Raw genomic sequence first — 22,331 nt, 5'->3', positions numbered from 1 at the left:
TGTGTATTTTGGATTACAGACACTTCCTGGGGTGTCATTTGACAGCTTTGATGCGTTCATTGTGTTCTAGAGCATCCTTTCACAGAAGATATGATTTTGTTAGGCTTCGGCATTGTGTGTGTGTGTGTGTGTGGGAGGATGTGTGCGCTCTCTCTACCTGGTCTAGCAGCAGAACTGATGATTTGATGATCTCTCTCCATTTCTGTAGTTCGGCTTCATGGAAGCGCTGCTGAGACTCTAGAAGCTGAGCCCATTCTACCTGCGTCTGAGGTAATTTACTACACACACACACACACACACACACACACACACATTAACAAACACTACTCAGCGGTGATTCATCTGGTTGGTGTATGGATAAGAGGAGTGCTGGTTGGTGGCTGGTGTATGTGTATGGAGTGGAGTGTCATCTCACACACACACACACACACACACACGCGCACGCACTACTCGTACCTCTCGTCCAGACGGAGGCCTTGCCAGGTCATTAAGCTCTGAGCGGAGTACTCCAGCATCCACAGCTTATAGAAGAGCATCATGTTCAGGAAAACTAGAAGCACCAGGCTGGAAGGTGAAATTAATGTTGGGGTGATAATGAAGAGTCAGAGAAACACTTCAGGGTCATTAGAGAGTGTGTTTTCATGTATGTTAATTAATCTGTTTTATTATCTGACTTCTGATAACTGATTTGGTCAGTAATCAGATTCAAGTGGCCATATACTATATTAATACCATTGATATCTTATGAGATCACAAGAAATTCCTGTTCCAGGTAGTGATGTTCATCCAATTTCACAATATCTACTGGCATTAATAGCTCAGATTCGTCTAATCAGATCAGTTAAATCTGATTTTTTTGCATGTAAACACACTCAGGGTCAGGAAACAGCTCATCAATATATCTTTACTAAAAGTGTTTAAATGTATGCAGTACATATGTACCTTATGCAGATCCTAATGGCAGCCGAAGGAGAAAGAAAGAAAGAAAAAATAACACACACACACACACACACACACACACACACACAAAGAGAACCGCATGAATACAGATCTACGCAAAACAGATAACGCTACATGTGGAGACGCGTGCAGAGAGATACTTACACGAAACTGATAATAAGCAGCAGTTTGGAGAGTTTACAGAAGGCTCCGCCTCCGGGGGTGTGTTCGGGAATGTGTCTCGTTTGGGTGGAGCCTGCTAGCAAAGCCGAAAGGAGGTACATCAGTGTTATAGTGTGGTATAGAGAGAGAGAGTGTGTGTGTGTGTGTGTAAAACTGCGCACCTGATACGTGCTTGATTCTATGGATGACCTCCTCGTCAGTGGGTGTGGTCACAGGGCTGAGCGTCTCCTCCATGTGAGGCGTACGCATGTGGGGGAGGGGTCTTTTTCTCCGCCTCAGGGTGGAGTTTTTCAGAGCTTTGGTTTTCGGAGACGGCCCGTGTGCTTCTAACATGAGCTCTTCGGCTTTCGTCAGCTCGAGCTCTGCAGGAAGGGATGTTCATGATCATTTACACAGCATTTATTTAATGATTTATTATATAAAATGGTCCAGTGCTTGCAGAATCTGTTTACAGAATCACAAAAAGTTCAAGTGGGGTCACTAAGAGGTGATTGAGCAAGACCACTATGTAAGTGTTGCAACTTTTTTCTATACAAGATTGCATGCATTTCCTGTATCTTATTCAGCAAGCACCCAAAAACAGAGGTGCACATATATAAGAGCTGGGTTTGTGTCATGGGTGGTGCTGTGTGTCTTACTGGTGTGCTATTTTGTTGCTTAGAGGATTTTTTTGTGTGTTCTCTTAAATTTTTTAAACAAACAAAGGTCAGCAGATGAACACTGTGCTGCATTCGACTAAAGCTTGACTGTGAATTGCCCAAAAAACGCCACCTCAACTCAGAACTCCTACTGGGAAAGTCAGGAAAGGTCTCCTCGGTCCAACACTGAGTATATGACATCACAGGATGTAAATGAACCCTTTACTTTAAAAAGAAATTCTAGTAGTGTTTACTTTTGATCAATCAACATACACGCCATGTTCGTTGGTTCAGTCTGTAACACTGCGCAAGCACTTCGCTATAAGTTATGCTCTGGCTAGTTAATGCTAAACGTCATAAGTGACCCATGCATTAATCCCCAGGTCAGTTTCCTTTTGCTTCAAATTCTTTTTGTCTTTTAAATTTTTATGTTGATTCTCAGGGCAGCACGATGGCTAGGACTGTTGCCTAACAGCAAGAAGGTCCGAATCCCAGGTTCGAACAGACAGGGGCCTTTCTGTGTGGAGTTTGCATGTTCTCCCCATGTCTGTGTGGGTTTACTCTGGGTACTCCGGTTTCCTCCCACAGTCCAAAAACATGTAGGTTGATTGGTAATTCTACACTGAGTGTGAGTGTGTGTGGTTGTCTGTCTATATGTGTGGCCAAGTGATGGACTGGTGACCTGTCCAGGGTGTACCCCTGCCTTTTGCCCAATGTGTGATGGAATAGATTCCAGCAGATCCCCGTGACCCTGATTAGGAATAAAGCGGGTATAGATGATGGATGGATGTTTATTCTCATAGTTTTTCACCCTTGCTCCAATACACCAAGGCAAATTCCTTGTACGTGTAAAACCCACAGTACTTGGCAATAAAGCTGATTCTGATCATTAATCACCTCCTCCTTATAGCTGAGATGTTGGATTATTAATAAAAACCTGCGGAATTTCATGTCTGATATCTGAGTGCGCATCTCACCGAGGCTCCTGAAGTTCTCCTCCAGTCCACTCCAGAAGTTCTTCTCGATGAAACCTTTCACCAGTCCCCACGGCTGCTTCCTGTAGCGCAGCTCTGTAGAAACCCTGCGGCAAAGAATGCTTTTAAAGCTGGATTCTTACAGGTCTACAAAACACAAGAGACATTCTACAAAATATCTAGCATGCGTATGACAAAAATGTGACGAAACTGACAACTTAAATAAATGTTAAATATTAAATCATTCGTTTGTCTGGGTGTAGCAGAAGGATCCGCAAAAACAACCCAGATCCTGCCATTATTTACATCAGAAGAGCTGCTCTCTTTCTATTTTGATTTTATTTGAAGATGTTACTGGGAAAGTAATACAACACTCATCATCAGCAGCAGCAGTTGATTAATATTATTTGAGAATGGAAAGCGGTTGGTTGTGTATGAAGCACCTGAGCCGACACTTGTTCTTGGCCACGCGGGTGAGTGTGTAGCGGTTGAGTGTGTAGAAATAGTCATGATAAGGAACATCATGAGTGACAACTTCCGCATCGATGATGTAACACTCTTTCTCCTGGCTGGCTTTGTACAGAGTCTAATGATCAGACAGAGAGAGAGAGAGAATGGGGAAAGAGAGACATAGAGGAAGAGACACAGGGAGAGAAAGAAAGAGAGACAGAGAGAAAGGGGGGAAAGAGAGACATAGAGAGAGAGGGAGTGAGAGAGAAAGAGAGAGAGGTAGAGAGAGGCATAGAGAAAGAGTGGGAAAGAGAGACATAGCGGGAGAGAGAGAGAGAGAGAGAATGGGGAAAGAGAGACATAGAGGAAGAGACACAGGGAGAGAAAGAAAGAGAGACAGAGAGAAAGGGGGGAAAGAGAGACATAGAGAGAGAGGGAGTGAGAGAGAAAGAGAGAGAGGTAGAGAGAGGCATAGAGAAAGAGTGGGAAAGAGAGACATAGCGGGAGAGAGAGAGAGAGAGAGAGAGAGAATGGGGAAAGAGAGACATAGAGGAAGAGACACAGGGAGAGAAAGAAAGAGAGACAGAGAGAAAGGGGGGAAAGAGAGACATAGAGAGAGAGGGAGTGAGAGAGAAAGAGAGAATGTGGAAACAGAGACATAGAGAGAGAGAGGGAGAGAGGGAGTGAGAGAGAAAGAGAGAGACAGGTAGAGAGAGGCATAGAGAAAGAGGGGGAAAGAGAGACATAGCGGTAGCAAGAGAGAGAGAGAGAGAGAGAGAGAGAGAGAGAGAGAATGGGGAAAGAGAGACATAGAGGAAGAGACACAGGGAGAGAAAGAAAGAGAGACAGAGAGAAAGGGGGGAAAGAGAGACATAGAGAGAGAGGGAGTGAGAGAGAAAGAGAGAGGTAGAGAGAGGCATAGAGAAAGAGGGGGAAAGAGAGACATTGTGGTAGAGAGAGGGAGAGAGAGAGAGAGAGAGAATGTGGAAACAGAGACAGAGAGAGAGAGGGAGTGAGAGAGAAAGAGTGAGACAGGTAGAGAGAGGCATAGAGAAAGAGGGGGAAAGAGAGACATAGCGGTAGCGAGAGAGAGAGAGAGAGAGAGAGAGAGAGAGAGAGAGAGAGAATGGGGAAAGAGAGACATAGAGGAAGAGACACAGGGAGAGAAAGAAAGGGAGACAGAGAGAAAGGGGGGAAAGAGAGACATAGAGAGAGAGAGAAAATGGGGAAAGAGAGACAGAGGAAGAGAGACAGGGAGAGAGAGAAAGAGAGACAGAGAAAGGGGGGAAGAGAGACATAGAGAGAGAAAGAGAGAGAGAGGTAGAGACAGGCATAGCGAAAGAGGGGAAAAGAGAGACATAGCGGTAGCAAGAGAGAGAGAGGGAGTGAGAGAGAAAGAGAGAGAGAGGTAGAGACAGGCATAGCGAAAGAGGGGAAAAGAGAGACATAGCGGTAGCAAGAGAGAGAGAGGGAGAGAGGGAGTGAGAGAGAAAGAGAGAGAGAGGTAGAGACAGGCATAGAGAAAGAGGGGAAAAGAGAGACATAGCGGTAGCAAGAGAGAGAGAGAGAGAAAGCAAATCATTTACAAGATACATCATGACAACCAACCCATATGGAATGAATATATATTTATTTGTACGCGTAGTATATACACTGTGAGATGTCTTCTTGTGTGTGTGTGTGTGTGTGTGCGCGCGCGTGTGTGTGCGCGCGCGTGTGTGTGTGTGTGTGTGTATAAAGCTGACCTGAGTCTCGCTGACGTTGGCTGTTTTAGGAGCCAGTGGGTTGGAGAGTGAGATGGTGTACATGATCTCCCTCCTCTGATTCCCTGCTTCCTCTTTCTTCCAAGGCTGAAACACTACATCTGTGTGTGTGTGAGTGTGTGTGTGTGTGTGTGTGTGTGTGTGTGTGAGTGTGTGTGTGTGTGTGTGTGTGTGTGTGTGAGTAGGAGGGCAGAAACACAGAGCAGCTTATAAATAAAGACAGAAAAGTTGTATTTATGTACAGACACACTGTCTACGGTGAGGGAAATGAACAAACCTGTGAATCTGCGCTGCTCCATGAAGTCGGCCATGAACTGCGACTCGGTGAAGAGGAAGGAGTACATCTTATCCACGCTGAACTTAAACACCTCGTTAATGTACTGACGGCCGTTCAGGTCATCGTGGAACGCCTGTACCTCCACTTCTGAGCACACACACACACAATATATATATATATATATACATAAAACAGAATGCTAGGAGAAATTAAATTATTTATACAGATGTGCATGCCCATGATATTTTACAAATTTATTTGGTTGAATTTCCAAAAATATAAACAAATTAACAGCCTAATTTAAACCAGTTGAATTATGAATTAATAATGAATTATTTATTAATTACAAGATGAATTAATAAACACCATGGAAAACAAATCACACAAAATCATCATATAGGATCCTGGTGCTGATGTGTACCTTTAATCTCAATCTGGCAACCTTTCTACTGAGGCACCTCCTATTTGTATGTGCACTTGTATTAGGGATTAAATATGAATTTAATTTGAACTTTCTGATGTTTTTGTAAAGCTGCATTGTCTACTGAATATCTTTTTAGAATGAGTTGCCGTTTATTCAAAATAACGCACCTTCGTCGTCCGTGTCTGACGAATCGCTGAGCTCGGTCGGGATGTCTTCGTTATCGTTGAAGTCGAGAGACGGTGAAGACACAGGACCCAGCTGTCCCTCTGCAGACTCACAGCTCTTCTCGTCAGCCAGCAGAGGCAACGTGAGGAGCTCCGGGTCGGGCAGACAGTCCGTGTACTCCTCAGAAGCAATAGCAAACTGCAACCAGCAGAGAGCGCTGTTATACACACAAAGCGCAGGAGGCGAGGATTCACCAGGCGGACGGGTAATGTTTATACTCACAGCCAGGGGCAGGTCTGTGCTGCTGGGCGTGGACGTGATGGTGGAGTGTGTGATTGACCTCTTGTGTGATTGAGGGCTGCTGTCCTGCTTATTCTCTCCGCTGCTCTTAGATGAGTTATCGTTACTGACCTCGTTCTCTTCAGCGGGGATTTCTTCAGAGTAACTAGAACACACACACACACACACAGGGTGGAATGTCTGGAATGTCTATAAGTTTACAGTATATGAATTACTAGTGTGCTGTGATGTTTTTGTTGTTACCCCATAGTGTTAAAGTCATCATCGGGAGGAACGTAGTCCTCGTCGTCACTGGTCAGCCCGAGCTCGTTACCATAGCACTGATGGACAAAGTGCCACAGCTCCTTCGGACACAGGGGCTGAGAGAGAGAGAGAGAGAGAGACAGAGAGAGAGACCGAATGATTTGATGTTAAATTTTGGGATAAGTGTGATAATATACTTCATGGTATGCTGTGATTGGAAAATAATCGGCTGTAAGTAACTGTGGTGAGAGTGACTTCATACAGGACCGCGTCCCAACACCTCATCAATGATTATTTTCCCTGAAACGCAAGTCCCCATAGTAAATGTGGTAGTCATAGCCATATTGAAGCTCGAATCACTTCCTCATCTAGTATACAGTGTGGAATCACCGCATCCAAGAAGATCAGATATTGTAAGTGTAACCCCCCTGGGTCCTACTCGCACCCGTTCCAAGCGGGTCTTGCGAGGCGGGCGCACTAACAAGGAGGCTAAATATTGCAGCCTCTAGCGCATCTCTTGAGATGAGGTGAATGAGGTTTACCTGCACAGAACCTACCACTGGCCTCCGTGACACTCACCCACTTAAACCTCACTCCCATCCGGGTCACGGCATCAATATAACCCCCGACCCCATGTCCTACTCGCACCTGCTCTGAGCAGGACTCTGGCATGGGAGATGGGCGCACTAATAAGGAGGCTAAAGACTGCAGCCACTAGCATCATTCGCTAGAGTGCCTCTTGAGATCAGGGGAGTGAGGTTTACCTGCACCGCACCTACCACTGGCCTCCGTTACATAAGGTGGTATTTTACGGGTAAGTGTAAAATCCTCATTAGACAGCTGCAAACAGGAGAGTACAAAAAGTACAAAAGGAAAGAACTAATATTTACACACTGTTTAATTTTTATAATTTAGATTTTTATTTCTAGATGAATAAATAAACTCTTTCTTTTGCCAAGTACAGTACGCTAGGGGATGTGTGAATGTCAGGTGCATGTACCTTATCCAGCAGAGCGTTCTGCCAGAGCCGGAACATCATCATGTACGTCCTGTCCCTCGCCCCGAACGATGTGAAAAAGTGCTGGAGTAGAGAAAGAGAACAAAGATGGATCTTTCAATTAGGTTAAGTTGCCTTTATTTGTCACATGTACATTACTGCACAATGAAATACTTTCTTGGGGGTTGGGGTCAGAGCACAGGGTCAGCCATGATACAGCACCCCTGAGCTAGGGGTCTTGCTCAAAGACCCAACAGTGCCAGCTTGGCAGTGCTGGAGCTTGAACCCCGATCTTCTGGGCAATGAAACAGAGCCTTAACCATTGGCCTAAAAGCGCCCCTCGCCCAACGTAGGGCTCAAACCCTCAACCCTGTATATGAGATTTTCTGGTACGTAAGCTCAAATATGCAGAACAGCCAGATATTTGCATAAATTGAACTTACTATAACATTTACTTATTATAACAACACTTATATACTAAAATATTCTAAATATGTACTTGGATATACTGACCAACTTTGACCAACAGATAACTCCTCCTCTCAACAGATAACTCATGCATGCTAGTGATCACGGTGATTATAGACCCGAGTCCTGGTGTTACCTTCTCCGTGTCTGTGCATACTTGGATGGCATTGGGAATGAGACGTGCCGTCTTTTCCTTTGTCATGGAGCAGATATCCTTCAGACGCACTGTCAGCTACACACACATACACACACACACACACACAAACACAAACACAAACACACTCATGTCAAACACTCTGGGATGAATTACTGCATTACTAACCGTTACGTAACCGTAATCCGTTTTAGATCGAATGAGAAAGACTCGTACTAGTGTCTCCCAGCGAAAGATGTTGCTATAGAAACAGATCCAGTTCTCGGAGAGGTAGAGTCTTCCCTGCAGGAGGATGTCCCTCTGCAGAGCACAGGAGTAGTCTAAAAAGAGTCAAAGGTCAAAGCTTAACGCTTACTAACAGGATTATATTCATTTTGTTGGTAATTGCTTACGTGAGTAGGTTAAAAGTATTTCTCAGAGTGCGTGTCTACCGTACGTACCCACAATGAGGCGCTCTGTATCCGGGAGCTGTTTGAAGAGCTTCCGGAAGTCTTCATTTCGCTGCTTATAGGTGGGGCTGAGAACCTGCACGAGAAACGGACATGACAAGACGCACTAAACTCAGGCACTGAACTCAACCCTGTTCCCTTGCAGAGAAATTCAAAAGCTAGGAAAATAAGCTAACTAACAGGGCTAAGATAACTTTCTGAGCTTCACAACTCGAAACCTTATGCATCGTAAATATGTGTTCATGTTATTCTACGTTAGATGACAGCGCTGTTGAATTCTCACATGTGATTGGTCGAAAGGTGACGGTTAATCCTGGTAGTCTCGACTGGCCTATATTAATATGTATTCTAATACACCATCGTTGTCATAGTAACCGCTTCTATATCAGACTCTCCACTTAAACAGATGAAGATGTCTGGATATGGACGTGATGTTTATAGCTGCTTTAATGTCCGCAATAATAGGAAGCTCCAAAACAAGTAAATGGATAAAAAGCATGACACGCCTTTCGTTAATAAATAAGAAATGGCACAACAGGAAGCCATGCTGTAATAGGAAAATAATCAACTCCGGGGTTTAAAGAGCAACTTGGCTTCATGTCAGGCCGCATCACACCACCTTGTCGCTGATTAACAGCATGACCCCAGGTGCTTCCATTAAACATCATCTTTTCTAGTCAGCACACAAACGTCCGTAAGGGTTATCACAGGAGTTGCCCTTTGGAAATGTCATGATGACTCAGAGCTGAGATAACATCTGTAGGTGCATCAACTGGTGGAACATGTGAACGGCAAACCGCTGCCTACTGTAATCTTATCTAAACATTTTTTTTGTGTGTGTGTGAATCCCCTGAAAGAAAAAGAAAATCGAAGATCTTGAATTCTTTTATAAATAATTAAACATTTCACCTTCAAGCTAATCAATAGTCAGTAACTCTGTAACAGACAGGAATGATAAGAACGCTGGTTCTTTATACATTTACACACTACATTATAGCCGATCAGCAAAATTCTTGTGACCTCAAGCCTTGGGATGAGACTGACATGAGATCGAATGCTACAGGTCCTGTTCTCATGGAACAAATACTGTAAAAAGGTTCTGCAATTCCAGTCGTTTCAGATTTTTTGTGGTGTTCTTGCCAAACAAGACAGTGAGAAAGTTAGTAGGCTGGTAAAACATGAACGCAGATGTACCTCTTAGACAAAAGTCCTCCTGTATGTGGAAGGCCTAACTGTACAGGCTTTGAGAATGAGCTGAAACATTCAGAACATTTTTATGTGGCACCTAAATATTTATTGACTCATTCAACTGTCGCTAGACTCGGATTATAATAAGCTGGTATCTCAGGAGAGATATTGCTGGATATATATTAGATGTTGGAGTTTGGTGGGTTTTTAGTAAACCTGTATTATTTTAGTGAAATGGATTCTCAAAGATTTTATACTCCATGCTTGGAGTGGCCACACTATGACCATAAAACAAGTGGCCACACTGTGACCTTTTCCTCTACATGACCAGTACTTAATGGTGTCCTTTTCACACCAACTAAATCCTGCACAGCACCTCCATCTAAACCTCTCATGGTACACTGACCATCAATTAAAACACCACTGTCCATTCCATCACCCAAACCCTTTCAATTAAAATCACACATAATAGTGACCCTTCTGTAAAAATCCCTCTCCACCTTCTACACCTTTACGCCAAACCTCAACAATTTGGCAACTCACAGCTGGGATGTCCTCGTCTTCTTCATCCTCGTCTTCCTCCTCTGACTGAGTTTCCGTGGAGCTCCATGGCAGGCTGTATGCCAAATCTGAGCCATGAAACAGCAACCTGCCAAGAGTTTCCTCCAGCTCCAGCAAAATTTCCCAGTCCCTCTGAGAACCTTCCATCATAACCTTCAAGCACCACTAAAGCAGGTCAAGATATCTTTCAGGACGCAGGTTCAAAATGCTAGCCAGCCTTCTGATTAGTCCAAGTAGAGTGTGGAGTGTATAGAGAGGAGAGCTGAGAGCTACCTGATCTTACAGTCTGCTCTGGAGGATCCTCCTCTGTGTGCAAGTGTACTAGTCTGTGCTGACTAGTGCCACATGATTCCAGTGTTTGTCACACACACACTAACATAATCGGTGGCCAATGGCCTACAGTAACCCCAGCAGACAGATCTGTTATTATGCTTGTTTGTTTTTCTTCTCGCTGGGTGAGCGTGTGAGTGCCCTGAAGCACCAACTCTCATTCATCTCCTCCTTGACTTGGCGGAAACCCTTTATAGTTCTTCTTTCAAGTCTGGTCTATTTTCTCTTTGTCTCCTGTCTCGAGTTACAGAGTAATCTTCTGCAAATTCAGGTTGGGGGACTGCTCAGCTCTCGTACGGCCTTCAAAAGCACCCGATACTGATACTGCTGGTTCTCCAAGAAGGAAACACGTTCTACCGCATTCAGCAGCTGCGAATTCCTACAAAGCTCAGAAATGCTCCGGCCGTGTTCTGATCTCGATTTCTACACCTGCTTCTTCACACCAGCTTCAAATTCTATGTCCACACTCTCTCAGGTTGGAAGCCGAAGATAACCGATAATGAGTCATGTGACCTCTGGTATTCCCAGCATGAATGAGTCCCAGTATGCAAAGCAAAACCCGACAGGAGAAATTCAAATCTTTTTGTCTCTTTCGTCTCTCTTTGCAAACAGTCGTAGCTCTCGGGTTTAGCGCAATGGATGAGAAGAATGAGAAGTCTTCTCTGGAGTTGATAAAATTCCTGTGATGGTCATTCCACTGAGCTGCTCGAGTGTCTCTTCAGATAAAACACAGCTCATTCAAAACTAAACTCGTATGAAGCGAATATTAAGGATTCCTCGGCAAGTCCGGGTTTATCTTTGAGGTGATGCTCTGTGTGGGAGTGTCCGCAGTTTGAGTTTGTGTCGTGTTGGGAGACAAATGTGTAAAGTTAGTTACTCATTAACTGTAAGGACAAACAAAAAGAGCTCTCCGTGGCTGGTACCAGGAGCAGCCAGCATGACACTCCAATAAAGTCATCTGTCTGACTCACATCCGTGTGCACACATTTGTCTATCTATCTATCTATCTATCTATCTATCTATCTATCTATCTATCTATCTATCTATCTATCTATGTGTGTGTGTATGTATCTGTCTGCCTATCTATCTATCTATCTATCTATCTATCTATCTATCTATCTATCTATCTATCTATCTATCTATCTATCTATCTATCTATCTATCTATCTATCTATCTATCTATGTGTGTGTGTATGTATCTGTCTGCCTGTCTACCTATCTATCTATCTATGTGTGTGTGTATGTATCTGTCTGTCTGTCTGCCTGTCTATCTATCTATCTATCTATCTATCTATCTATCTATCTATCTATCTATCTATCTATCTATCTATCTATCTATCTATCTACCTACCTACCTACCTACCTACCTACCTACCTGTCTGTCTGTCTGTCTGTCTGTCTGTCTGTCTGTCTGTCTATCTATCTATCTATCTATCTATCTATCTATCTATCTATCTATCTATCTACCTACCTACCTACCTACCTACCTGTCTGTCTGTCTGTCTGTCTATCTATCTATCTATCTATCTATCTATCTATCTATCTATCTATCTATCTATCTATCTATCTATCTATGTGTGTGTGTATGTATCTGTCTGCCTGTCTATCTATCTATCTATCTATCTATCTATCTATCTATCTATCTATCTATCTATCTATCTATCTATCTATCTATCTATGTGTGTGTGTGTGTGTATGTATCTGTATGTCTGTCTGTCTGTCTATCTATCTATCTATCTATCTATCTATCTATCTATCTATCTATCTACCTACCTACCTACCTACCTATCTATCTATCTATCTGTCTGTCTGTCTGTCTGTATCTGTATGTCTGTCTGTCTGCTTGTCTATCTATCTGTCTGTCTGTCTGTCTGTCTATCTATCTATCTATCTATCTATCTATCTATCTATCTATCTATCTATCTATCTGTGTGTGTGTGTATGTATCTGTATGTCTGTCTGTCTGCTTGTCTATCTATCTATCTATCTATCTATCTATCTATCTATCTATCTATCTATCTATCTATCTATCTATCTATCTATTTATCTATCTATCTATGTGTGTATCTATCTATCTATCTATCTATCTATCTATCTATCTATCTATCTATCTATCTATCTATCTATCTATCTATCTATTTGTCTGTCTGTCTGTCTATCTATCTATCTATCTATCTATCTATCTATCTATCTATCTATCTATCTATCTGAATAAGAACACATGGCGTATTGTCTAGGTTGCTAGCAAAATAATACTTTGAGTATAATAATATATGTATATAATAATACATATGAGTGGCAAAACAATCTAACAGACAGTCACTAGGTCTACTGATCTGTTGTATTTTCTTTGCGTCATTGTTCACACCATCTCCTGTGTATTTTATGCACATCTGGAGAATTAAAGGCCTCAGAGCCAAAACATCCCTGTATGTCCAAATGTTTAGGTGAACCTGCACATTGTTGTCATAAAGTCTGATAATCTCTGCTGATTTTTCCGCCGTCGTCGTGACTGTTGTCATGAACTGCGTCTTAAATCAGAAAATAGAGCATAGCTTCAAAATCTAGTAAATCCAGAAGACGCAAAATAGAATTTCGGTAGATATACAGACTATAAGGTCAAATACTAAACATAACAGTGTTAGTAATCACTAACAGTCTAGTACAGCAGGTGAGTTTCTTAGTCAGTTGTGGACACCCCACAGGTATGACAGGACATCCACAAGATACACTGCAAATCACAGGATACACACGGCAGCCATCTTGCCTACACATCAGCAGAGTTAAAATGAAGTATAATCCATCTTTAAAAACGCTGTGAGGTGCAATGGTCCTAAGCCACGCCTACTGTTAACTAGGTCATGCTTCTATATGAATTTTTTCTCAACGCAGCTTTTAGAAATGATAAACATCACAGCAGCTGGTGGTTTCATGGTTGTGGGCTCAGAACTCATTTGTGGACGGTTGAGCTGTAATCACAGAAACACTCAGTGCCATGGGAGATCATCATCGCCCACAATCTCACACACACACACACACACACACACAATCTAACACTTTACACCATATAGTTCACTTACACCATATTGCCAAAAGTTTTGGGACACCCCTCCAAATAAACTCTTAATGCTTCAGCATTTGAAGACATTTTGGACATTTGGGGATGACCCCATCCTGTTCCAACATGACTGCACACCAGTGCACAAAGCAAGGTCCATAAAGACATGGATGAGTGAGTTTGGTGTGGAGGAACTTCACAGAGTCCTGACCTCAACCTGATAGAACACCTTTGGGATGAATTAGAGTGGAGACTGTGAGCCAGACCTTCTCATCCAACATCAGTGCCTGACCTCACAAATGCGCTTCTAGAGGAATGGTCAAAAATTCCCATAAACACACTCCTAAACCTTGTGGAAAGCCTTCCCAGAAGAGTTGAAGCTGTTATAGCTGTAAAGGGTGGACCGACTCCATATTACATTCATGTGTGCATGTAAAGGCAGATGTCCCAGTTTTGACCTGGCTCACAGTCTCTGCTCTAAATCATCTCAAAGGTGTTCTATCAGGTTGAGGTCAGGACTCTGTGAAGTTCCTCCACACCAAACTCACTCATCCATGTCTTTATGGACCTTGCTTTGTGCATTGGTGTGCAGTCATGTTGGAACAGGAAGGGGTCATCCGTTGGGAGCATGAAATTGTCCAAAATGTCTTGGTATGAAGCTGAAGCATTAAGAGTTGCTTTCACTGGAACTAAGGGGCCGAGATCAACCCCTGAAAAACAACACCTGAATTCAATTATTTGGAGGGGTGTCCCAAAACGTTTGTCAATATACTGTATGTGACATCATTTACTGCATTAAGTAACATTAAGAAATGTTATAAGTAGCATTAGCCTAACATAAGCAATGCTAACAGTGAGGTAACACTGTATTAATGCTACATTCTGCTCTGACCAACTCTAACTTTAAATCGGTTACACTGTACATGCAAATATTTATTTAAGACTAATCAACACAGAGACGTAGAACTTCTATAAAACTGAAGCATATACATGTCACTCATAAGCTAGCTGCTAGCTTGGTGCTAACAAAAGCTGAACATGGAGGCTGAATTTTACTGGTTAACTGTATGGTCACTGCTTAAAGTGTAAAATCTAGAGGTAGGATCATTGCTGGAAGCTAACACAGCCACTGAAGTATTAACTCTCAGTGCTGGTCCCAAGCCTGGGTTAAATGGGAGGGCTGCGTCAGGAAGGGCATCCGGTGAAAAACTGTGCCAAATCGATACATGTGACCCAAATGATCCACTGTGGCGTCCCTGAACAGGGAGCAGGCGAAAGAACAGCAACATTCATAGTAACGGTGTCACGGTCTGTTCATGTTAATTAAGTGTTAAATAATTAGTCAGTTAAAGTAACCTGAAAGCTAAATGTTACCAGGAGAAAGAGGAAAGAGGGAGAGGAGGATTAGAGGAAATAAAACCAGAACACGTGAAGGTGCATGAAGATCTGCAGTACAGTACAGCAGCTCCACCTAGTGGCATGTGGCTCATATATACTGAAAACACACATATATACACACACACACACCAGCAATACACAAACATGCACACACACGAATAAAGTGACACACACACTCACAGGCACTCACACACACACTCACAGACAATCACACACACACGGAAATACACACTCACACTCACCGGCAACACAAACATTCACAGACACACACACACTCACAGCCACTCATACACATGCAAATTCACATATACACACACACACACTCACAGGCACTAACACACACACGGAAATATACACACACACGTGCAAACGCACATACACACAAACATACAAAAACACACACACACAAACACTCTGAGTCCATTTCTATGGTTAATTATTAAATTCTGAGAATTCCACAACACTGCTGTAAATGTGGGAGTACCAAAAAACATTATGCTATCACTTTGTCAATGTTAAGAGAAAACCCGAGGTGTGCACACACACAAACATCACACACACACACACACACACACACACCCTTGAAAAACGAAAATTATTACTTACATTGTACCAGCTCTGACTTTTCTGTGAAAGAGACAGAGAGAAAAACAAGTGTGAGAGTGACGCAGCTTCTATAAAAAGCACACACACACACACACACACAGTCTAAAGTTCAGCACTGTAAAGTCATACAACAGTTTTTTTCTTTCCGAGTTCCCATTTACAAACATCTCTCTCTCTCTCTCTCTCTCTCTCTCTCTCTCAGACAAACACACACACACACACACACACACACTTTCCCCACAGTAGTGATAATGCCACTAGAGGGTGCCATAACATCAGCGCTATATGAAAAGAACCTCTGTAACACAGTGTGTATATTTCTGCTGACCCTCAGAAACCCAGCTGCGTCCATCAGCACATTAAGAATGGAACTAAACACACAAGTGGACATACAGTGTCTTAATGAAGAAATAAAACACATGGGGCATGGAGGAAATTAATCAAAGACAGGTTGGTGTGATGCGGCTCTACGCAAAGCAGAGCTTCTGTCATCACCCTGAAGATGAATATTTTCCTATAACAATAATAATAGTTTTATTATCATTTTTTTGGTGATAAGTTTGTAGTTAAGTATAATGTGTGTCCATGAAACATGTAGTTCCTGTTATCTCCTCATACTCCTCATGCTACTGATAAAACTGGAAAGCACCATGGGTAACACTGGAGACATCAGACATCTTCCATAAATCTTACATTTAAGTGGATGTATATTAGGAGAAGGAGGAGATGAAAATGAGGTAGCATGAGAAGATGAGGAAAATGAGCAGATAAGGAGATGAAGAAAAATTGCGGAATGTGGAGATGAGGAGAACGTGGAGATGAGGAGAATGTGGAGATGAGGAGAATAAGATATGGAGATGAGGAGATGTGGAGATAAGGAGATGAGGAGAGGAGGAGAATGTGGAGATGAGGAGAATAAGATGTTGAGATGAGGAGAATAAGATGTTGAGATAAGGAGATGTGGAGATGAGGAGAATGTGGAGATGAGGAGAATAAGATATGGAGATGAGGAGATGTGGAGATAAGGAGATGAGGAGAGGAGGAGAATGTGGAGATGAGGAGAATAAGATGTTGAGATGAGGAGAATAAGATGTTGAGATAAGGAGATGTGGAGATGAGGAGAATGTGGAGATGAGGAGAATGACGCGAATGTGGAGAATGTAGAGGTGAGGACAATGTAGAGGTGAGGAGAATAAGATGTGGAGATGAAGAGAATGTGGAGATGAGGAGAATTAGATGTAGAGATGAGGAGAATGTGGAGATGAGGAGAATAAAATGTGGAGATGAGGAGATACGGAGATGAGGAGATGAGAATGTAGAGATGACGAGAATGTGGAGATGAGGAGAATAAGATGTGGAGATGAGGAGATATGGAGATGTGGAGAATGTAGAGATGAGGAGAAGAAGATGTGGAGATGAGGAGAATGTAGAGATGAGGAAAATGTGGAGATGAGGAGAATGTGGAGATGAGGAGAATGTGGAGATGAGGAGAATCACATGTGGAGATGAGGACAATGAGGAGAATGTGGAGATGAGGAGATGAGGACAATGAGGAGAATGTGAAGATGAGGGGAATGTGGAGATGAGGAGATAAGGAGAATGAGGAGATGAGTGAGAAAATGAAGATAATGAAGAAGTGAGAAGATGATGGGAATGAGGAGATGAGGAGAATGAGAAGATGAAGATAATACAAAATGAGATGATGAAGAGAATTAAATGATGAGAAGAATGAGAAGATGCGGAGATAAGGAGAATGAGGAGATGAATGAGGAGTTGATGCGGAGAATGAGGAGAGTAAGATGAAGAGAATGAGACGATGAGGAGAATAAAGAGAATGAAACAATGAGGAGAATGAGAAGATGAGGAGAATATGCATGTGTACTAAACATTTGAGTATCAGTGTGTATACATCAATACATACAGTAGCACAGGAGTAGGTCATACTTTTTTATTTAGCTTGTGTCTTGTCCTAGATTCTTTTCCACACACACACACACACACACACAAAGTCATCTTGCAGAGTAATTTGGCTGAGAGAGAGAGAGAGAGAGAGAGAGGAAAAGGAGAGAGAGTGAGAGATAGAAAGAGAAAGAGGGAAAGAGAGAGAGTGAAAATAAGAGAGAGAAAGGGAGAGAGAGGGAAAGAGAGAGAGAGTAGGAAAAAGATGGGGAAGAGAGACAGAGAGATAGGGAAAGAGAAAGAGAGCAGGAAAGGGAGAGAGGGGGAAAGAGAAAGAGAGGGAGGGGGTAAGAAAGAGAGTGGGAAAGGGAGAGAGGGGGAAGAGAGAGAGAAAGGGGAAAAGAGAGAGAGAAAAAGAGAGCAACTGAGACAAAGAGAAATAGAGGGAGAGAGAGAGAGAGAGAGGGAAAGAGAAAGAGAGCGGGAAAGGGAGAGAGGGGGAAAGAGAAAGAGGGAGAGAGAGGGAAAGAAAGAGAGAGGGAAAGGGAGAGAGCGGGAAGGAGAAAGAGAGAGAGAGGGAAAGAAAGAGAGCGAGAAAGAGAGAGAGAGAGGGAGAGAGGGGGAAAGAGAAAGAGAGGGAGGGGGAAGAAAGAGAGTGGGAAAGGGAGAGAGGGGGAAGAGAAAGAGAGAAAGGGGAAAAGAGAGAGAAAAAGAGGGCAATGGAGACAAAGAGAAATAGAGGGAGAGAGAGAGAGAGATTGAAAATGAGAGAGAGAGGGAAAGAGAGAGAGAAAGAGACGGAAAGAAAGCTGCTTGTCTAGAACCCATAACCAGAGACATCAAGAACATTGAAGCTGTGTCATGCTGTTACCATGGCAACAACCTCAATTTTCATCACACATGCTAAAAGTTGTGTAGTGAATCGAAACTAAAAGTTTTGACAAAACTCACAGTGCTGAAATTCACATTATCATACGACCCAGCTGTAATAATAATAATAACGCTCCTGACTTCTGACACTGGAAGGAAAGAAACCCCGGAAATTAAACTTTAAAGAACAAAGTAAACTCCTGAGGATTAAAGTACTGGATCCCAGTCTAATGTCTCACTGTGTAATGGTTTGGATCCTGAAGTGATGGAAGCGTGGGCTGGTTTCCTCTGACAGGAGCTCTGGCAGCGTGTCAGTGGAAACGAGGTGAGATACAGAGAGAGAGAGAGAGAGAGAGAGAGAGAGAGAGATTGGAAGCAAACCTGCTATTTGATGCAGAGAGAGACAATGTGAGTGTGCATATGTTTATGAGAGACACAGCGACACACTGAGCAAAGGAAGCTAGACTGGTGTTCAGGGTCCTGTAGAGCTGAACACTGATTTTCTCTACGTTTTTAAAAGAGATTCCTTAACTAAAAACAGGAATGAGATTCAGCCGAAAAGGAATGACACGAGACTGTGTACTTATTAGCTGCGTCCCAAATCGCATATTCCAACAAGAAGCACCTTCATGTACTTAGTAAACTGAAAAATAAAGTATTGAATGTTGGACACATCATGCACTCAACACTCGCAGCTTTTCTTATATAGGGGGTGGAGCTACCAGGAGGGAAGGGGCTACCAGGGGCAGAGCTACCAGGAGTTACGTTAACAATTACGTTAGCGGCACACTGATTTGTGCAATTGACTGGGAAACAGCATATATTTGGGATTAGTAAAAACAAAAATTTAGTGTTTCATTTGAGACGATACTATACTTCTAAACTTTACAAATAATTACAGATACTTTTTAAGCCATTTAATAAGTGCTGAATGTTGGACACTTCATGCAGCTTTTCTTACATAGAGAAAGGGGGCGGGGCTACGAGGAGCTAACGCTGGATTAGAAAAAAAACACTGTCAGAGATGACACTCTGATGGTCAAGATGGACGTCTTAGAAATGTCTTTTAAGTTGGTGAATTATGTGTGAATTATTTATTATCATTTTAAAAATTCTCAATATTCACACTCTAAAGTTAGAGGTGTTGCACTCAACACTCGCAGCATGGAAGAAGGGGGCGGGGCTACCAGGAGCTAACGCTGGATTAGACAAAAAATTCAAAATGGTCGACGACACTCCGATGGTTAGCTCATCTTAGAAATGTCTATTAAGTTAGCTCACACTGTATGATTTATTTATTAACATTTTAAAAATTCAATATTCACACTCTAAAGTTAGCGGTGTTGCACTCATCACTCGCAGCATAGAGGAAGGGGGCGGGGCTACCAGGCGCTAACGCTGGATTAGACAAAAAATTCAAAATGGCCGACTACACTCTGATGGCGCTGTTTTAGAAATGTCTTTAGCTCAGACTGTGTGATTTATTTAATAACATTTTAAAAATTCTCAATATTTATACTCTGAAGTTAGCGGCTTTGTGTTACGTGTGTTTGATGTCGGCCATCAAATGGGTTCGTTTAGGAAAAGTGTTAGTGTGACATTTAAGACACTTCTGGAACTTCACACACTAGATGGAAGAGTGAGTGTAAGTGCACAGTGTGTAGCGCGTCATTTGGGACACAAACTGTTGTCCTTTTTGTGTCTTGTGAATGATGTGACAGTTTTGTACAGCTTCCTAATTACAGTATAGATTATGGTTTCGAGTACAATACTGACCGAAACATGAATACATTATTCAGAATGTACAGATCATCTTTTCTAAACAGATACAAATATAGATACGAGTAGGAGGAAGGTTCCTATTTTTTCCGGGTTTTTTTTTTTTTTGTCAGAAAGATTCACAAGGCATCTGGTTGAGACTAGAGGTGTGTATCAGGACTGGGATCATACAGGAGGAGGGGATAAAGCGTGCAGAAAGATACAAACCTCAGAGAGAAAAATAACGTCTGGGTTTGTTAACAGGAATGTGTGGCTTTGTGTAACGTATTTAATTCATCTTTAATAGAAAAAAAACACCTGGTCAGGGTCATGGTAGTTAAGATATGTCATGTAACTAATGGGACTACAGTGGAACCACGGTCCTCGATCACCCCTGTGTTCAAATTTTCGGTATTCGATTTGTATTTTTGAATTGACCTCGGTGTACGAAAATATTTCCGGTGTACGACTCGACCGTCAGGAACGCCGGTTCTTGGTTCATACAGGATTGCAACAAATATCAACATTCTGAACAAAATTCCAATGAATGTTAACGTGAACTGTATTTTTGACACAATTTTCGAAAAAAAATTTCTGTGTTCGTCCCGACCTGAAAAGAACTATGGTGACCGCACTCCAGGGGTGATTCTAGGATTTTCATTTAAGGGGGGCTCAGTCCCCAATGAGGGTATAATAGTAAAAACTAAATAAATAATAAAATAAAATAAAATAAAATAAAATAAAATAAAATAAAATAAAATAAAATAAAATAAAATAAAATAAAACAAAAATAAAATAAAATAAAATAAAATAAAATAAAATAAAATAAAATAAAATAAAATAAAATAAAATAAAATAAAGGTTTGGCTAACATGGTAGGATGGTAAACGAATTGCAGCATTCCACTTTATTGCATAGATGTGTACAACATTTAAGTACTGAACAAGCCAAATACCAAGTCTTCCTGATCACACACACACACACACTTGTCCTCTGATCCACCGCGGTCTGCGGATTGAAGAACGTGCTGAAAGACGGGGAGGAGCCAAAGTCTCTTAACGTAAAGGGGACTGAGGCGATCACGAATTTGTGTACAGTTTATGGAGAATCGCAGAATATTTAGGGGGCCTGAGTAGAAATGTTAGGGGGACTAAAGCCCCCCTAAAGATGTCCTAGTGACGCCCTGGTGTAGACAATAGAGATGAAGCAGTTTACACAGATCATCTGTTCTGAAAGCATCATCTGTGAGTGCTTGTGTTATAACTCCACGCTGTCTTTTGTGGTATAATTTCAGTAGCCATGTTTCCAAAAAAGGGGAAATCAGGCATCAGTGTTGCCAAGAGGAAAGTTCTGAAGTGAGATCAAACTATCGAGTTGAAACAGATTCATTCGTTTTACATGATGTCCTATGGGAACAAATAATTCGCTTTTCAGCCAAATCGGTATTCGACCAGACTTTTGGAACGAATTAAGTTCGAACACCGAGGTACCACTATAACTAAATCCATTACAAAATGTACATCATTAACTTGAATGATTTAGTGGAGGTTGAGGAAGGGTCAGAGACAGTGCTTTCATTCCTAAATCTGGTGTTTTACAGTGTTTCTGTGTGCGTAGTCAGATAATAAAACGATAAACGACTGTTTAGGCCATGTAGACTTCATGTTTGAATCTACATGAACATAAAAAGACTATTTGAAGAGTTCAATAAATACAGATATCAGTGTTACAGTGTTCAAACCCTAGTGTATGAGTTCAGGTTATAATTTTCTACTTCTTCACGTTCCAGCCTGGCTAATTCTCTTGGCATGTTTCAGGTCAGCCTCCTCGAACAAACTTGCGGCACTAATAAACTCGAATTTCCTCACTGTTCGGATCTACTGTAAGACAGTGGCGTATGGAAATGAACTGAAATGATTGAAAAAGCCATGCTTACTTTGATGAGGTTTAGTCTGTCATACTGCGAAGGTGATGTGAAGACAGGATGAAGCAAACAGACAGCAGAAAAGAGAAAGAGTGGCTGTTAAAAGCAGTGACAGTGACAGGCGTGATTTACGAACACATACAGCATGGAACATGATGTACGCAGCACTTAAAGAAGGGAGTGTAAAGAGAGAGAGCCAGCGCAAACAGGCTAGGTAGAAATGATTAAGAATGAAAGAGAGGTATGAAGCGAATGTGTGTTATGCTGAGCTGGAAGGCTGGAGCTGGAGGTGGGTGGAAACTCTGTGTGTGTTGA

General features: G+C 42.2%; 1 protein-coding gene across 10 annotated transcripts in view; it reads right to left on the bottom strand.

The window, feature by feature from the left end:
* gramd1bb (GRAM domain containing 1Bb) overlaps positions 1-22,331 on the bottom strand; it is a 130,148-nt gene that overhangs the window by 6,336 nt on the left and 101,481 nt on the right. For 7 of the 10 annotated variants that reach the window (XM_058387379.1, XM_058387383.1, XM_058387385.1 and 4 more), the window contains 17 exons: positions 15,566-15,586; positions 8,416-8,500; positions 8,192-8,295; positions 7,958-8,053; positions 7,357-7,437; positions 6,357-6,472; positions 6,096-6,258; positions 5,816-6,011; positions 5,225-5,371; positions 4,930-5,048; positions 3,178-3,320; positions 2,738-2,841; positions 1,284-1,484; positions 1,105-1,198; positions 943-954; positions 457-564; positions 158-278 (listed from right to left, as the gene is read on the bottom strand). In XM_058387379.1, coding sequence (XP_058243362.1) covers positions 158-278; positions 457-564; positions 943-954; positions 1,105-1,198; positions 1,284-1,484; positions 2,738-2,841; positions 3,178-3,320; positions 4,930-5,048; positions 5,225-5,371; positions 5,816-6,011; positions 6,096-6,258; positions 6,357-6,472; positions 7,357-7,437; positions 7,958-8,053; positions 8,192-8,295; positions 8,416-8,500; positions 15,566-15,586 — 1,911 coding nt within the window. Of the gene's footprint in view, positions 1-157; positions 279-456; positions 565-942; positions 955-1,104; positions 1,199-1,283; positions 1,485-2,737; positions 2,842-3,177; positions 3,321-4,929; positions 5,049-5,224; positions 5,372-5,815; positions 6,012-6,095; positions 6,259-6,356; positions 6,473-7,356; positions 7,438-7,957; positions 8,054-8,191; positions 8,296-8,415; positions 8,501-10,155; positions 11,830-15,565; positions 15,587-22,331 lie in introns of those variants that run through there. The other 3 variants (XM_058387389.1, XM_058387384.1, XM_058387388.1) reach the window with 3 other exon arrangements.

The sequence above is a fragment of the Hemibagrus wyckioides genome, linkage group LG04 (assembly GCF_019097595.1).
Source record: "Hemibagrus wyckioides isolate EC202008001 linkage group LG04, SWU_Hwy_1.0, whole genome shotgun sequence".
NCBI lineage: Eukaryota > Metazoa > Chordata > Actinopteri > Siluriformes > Bagridae > Hemibagrus > Hemibagrus wyckioides.
The sequence above is the reverse complement of the archived record's forward strand: the minus strand, read 5'-3'. Positions and strand labels throughout refer to the sequence as shown.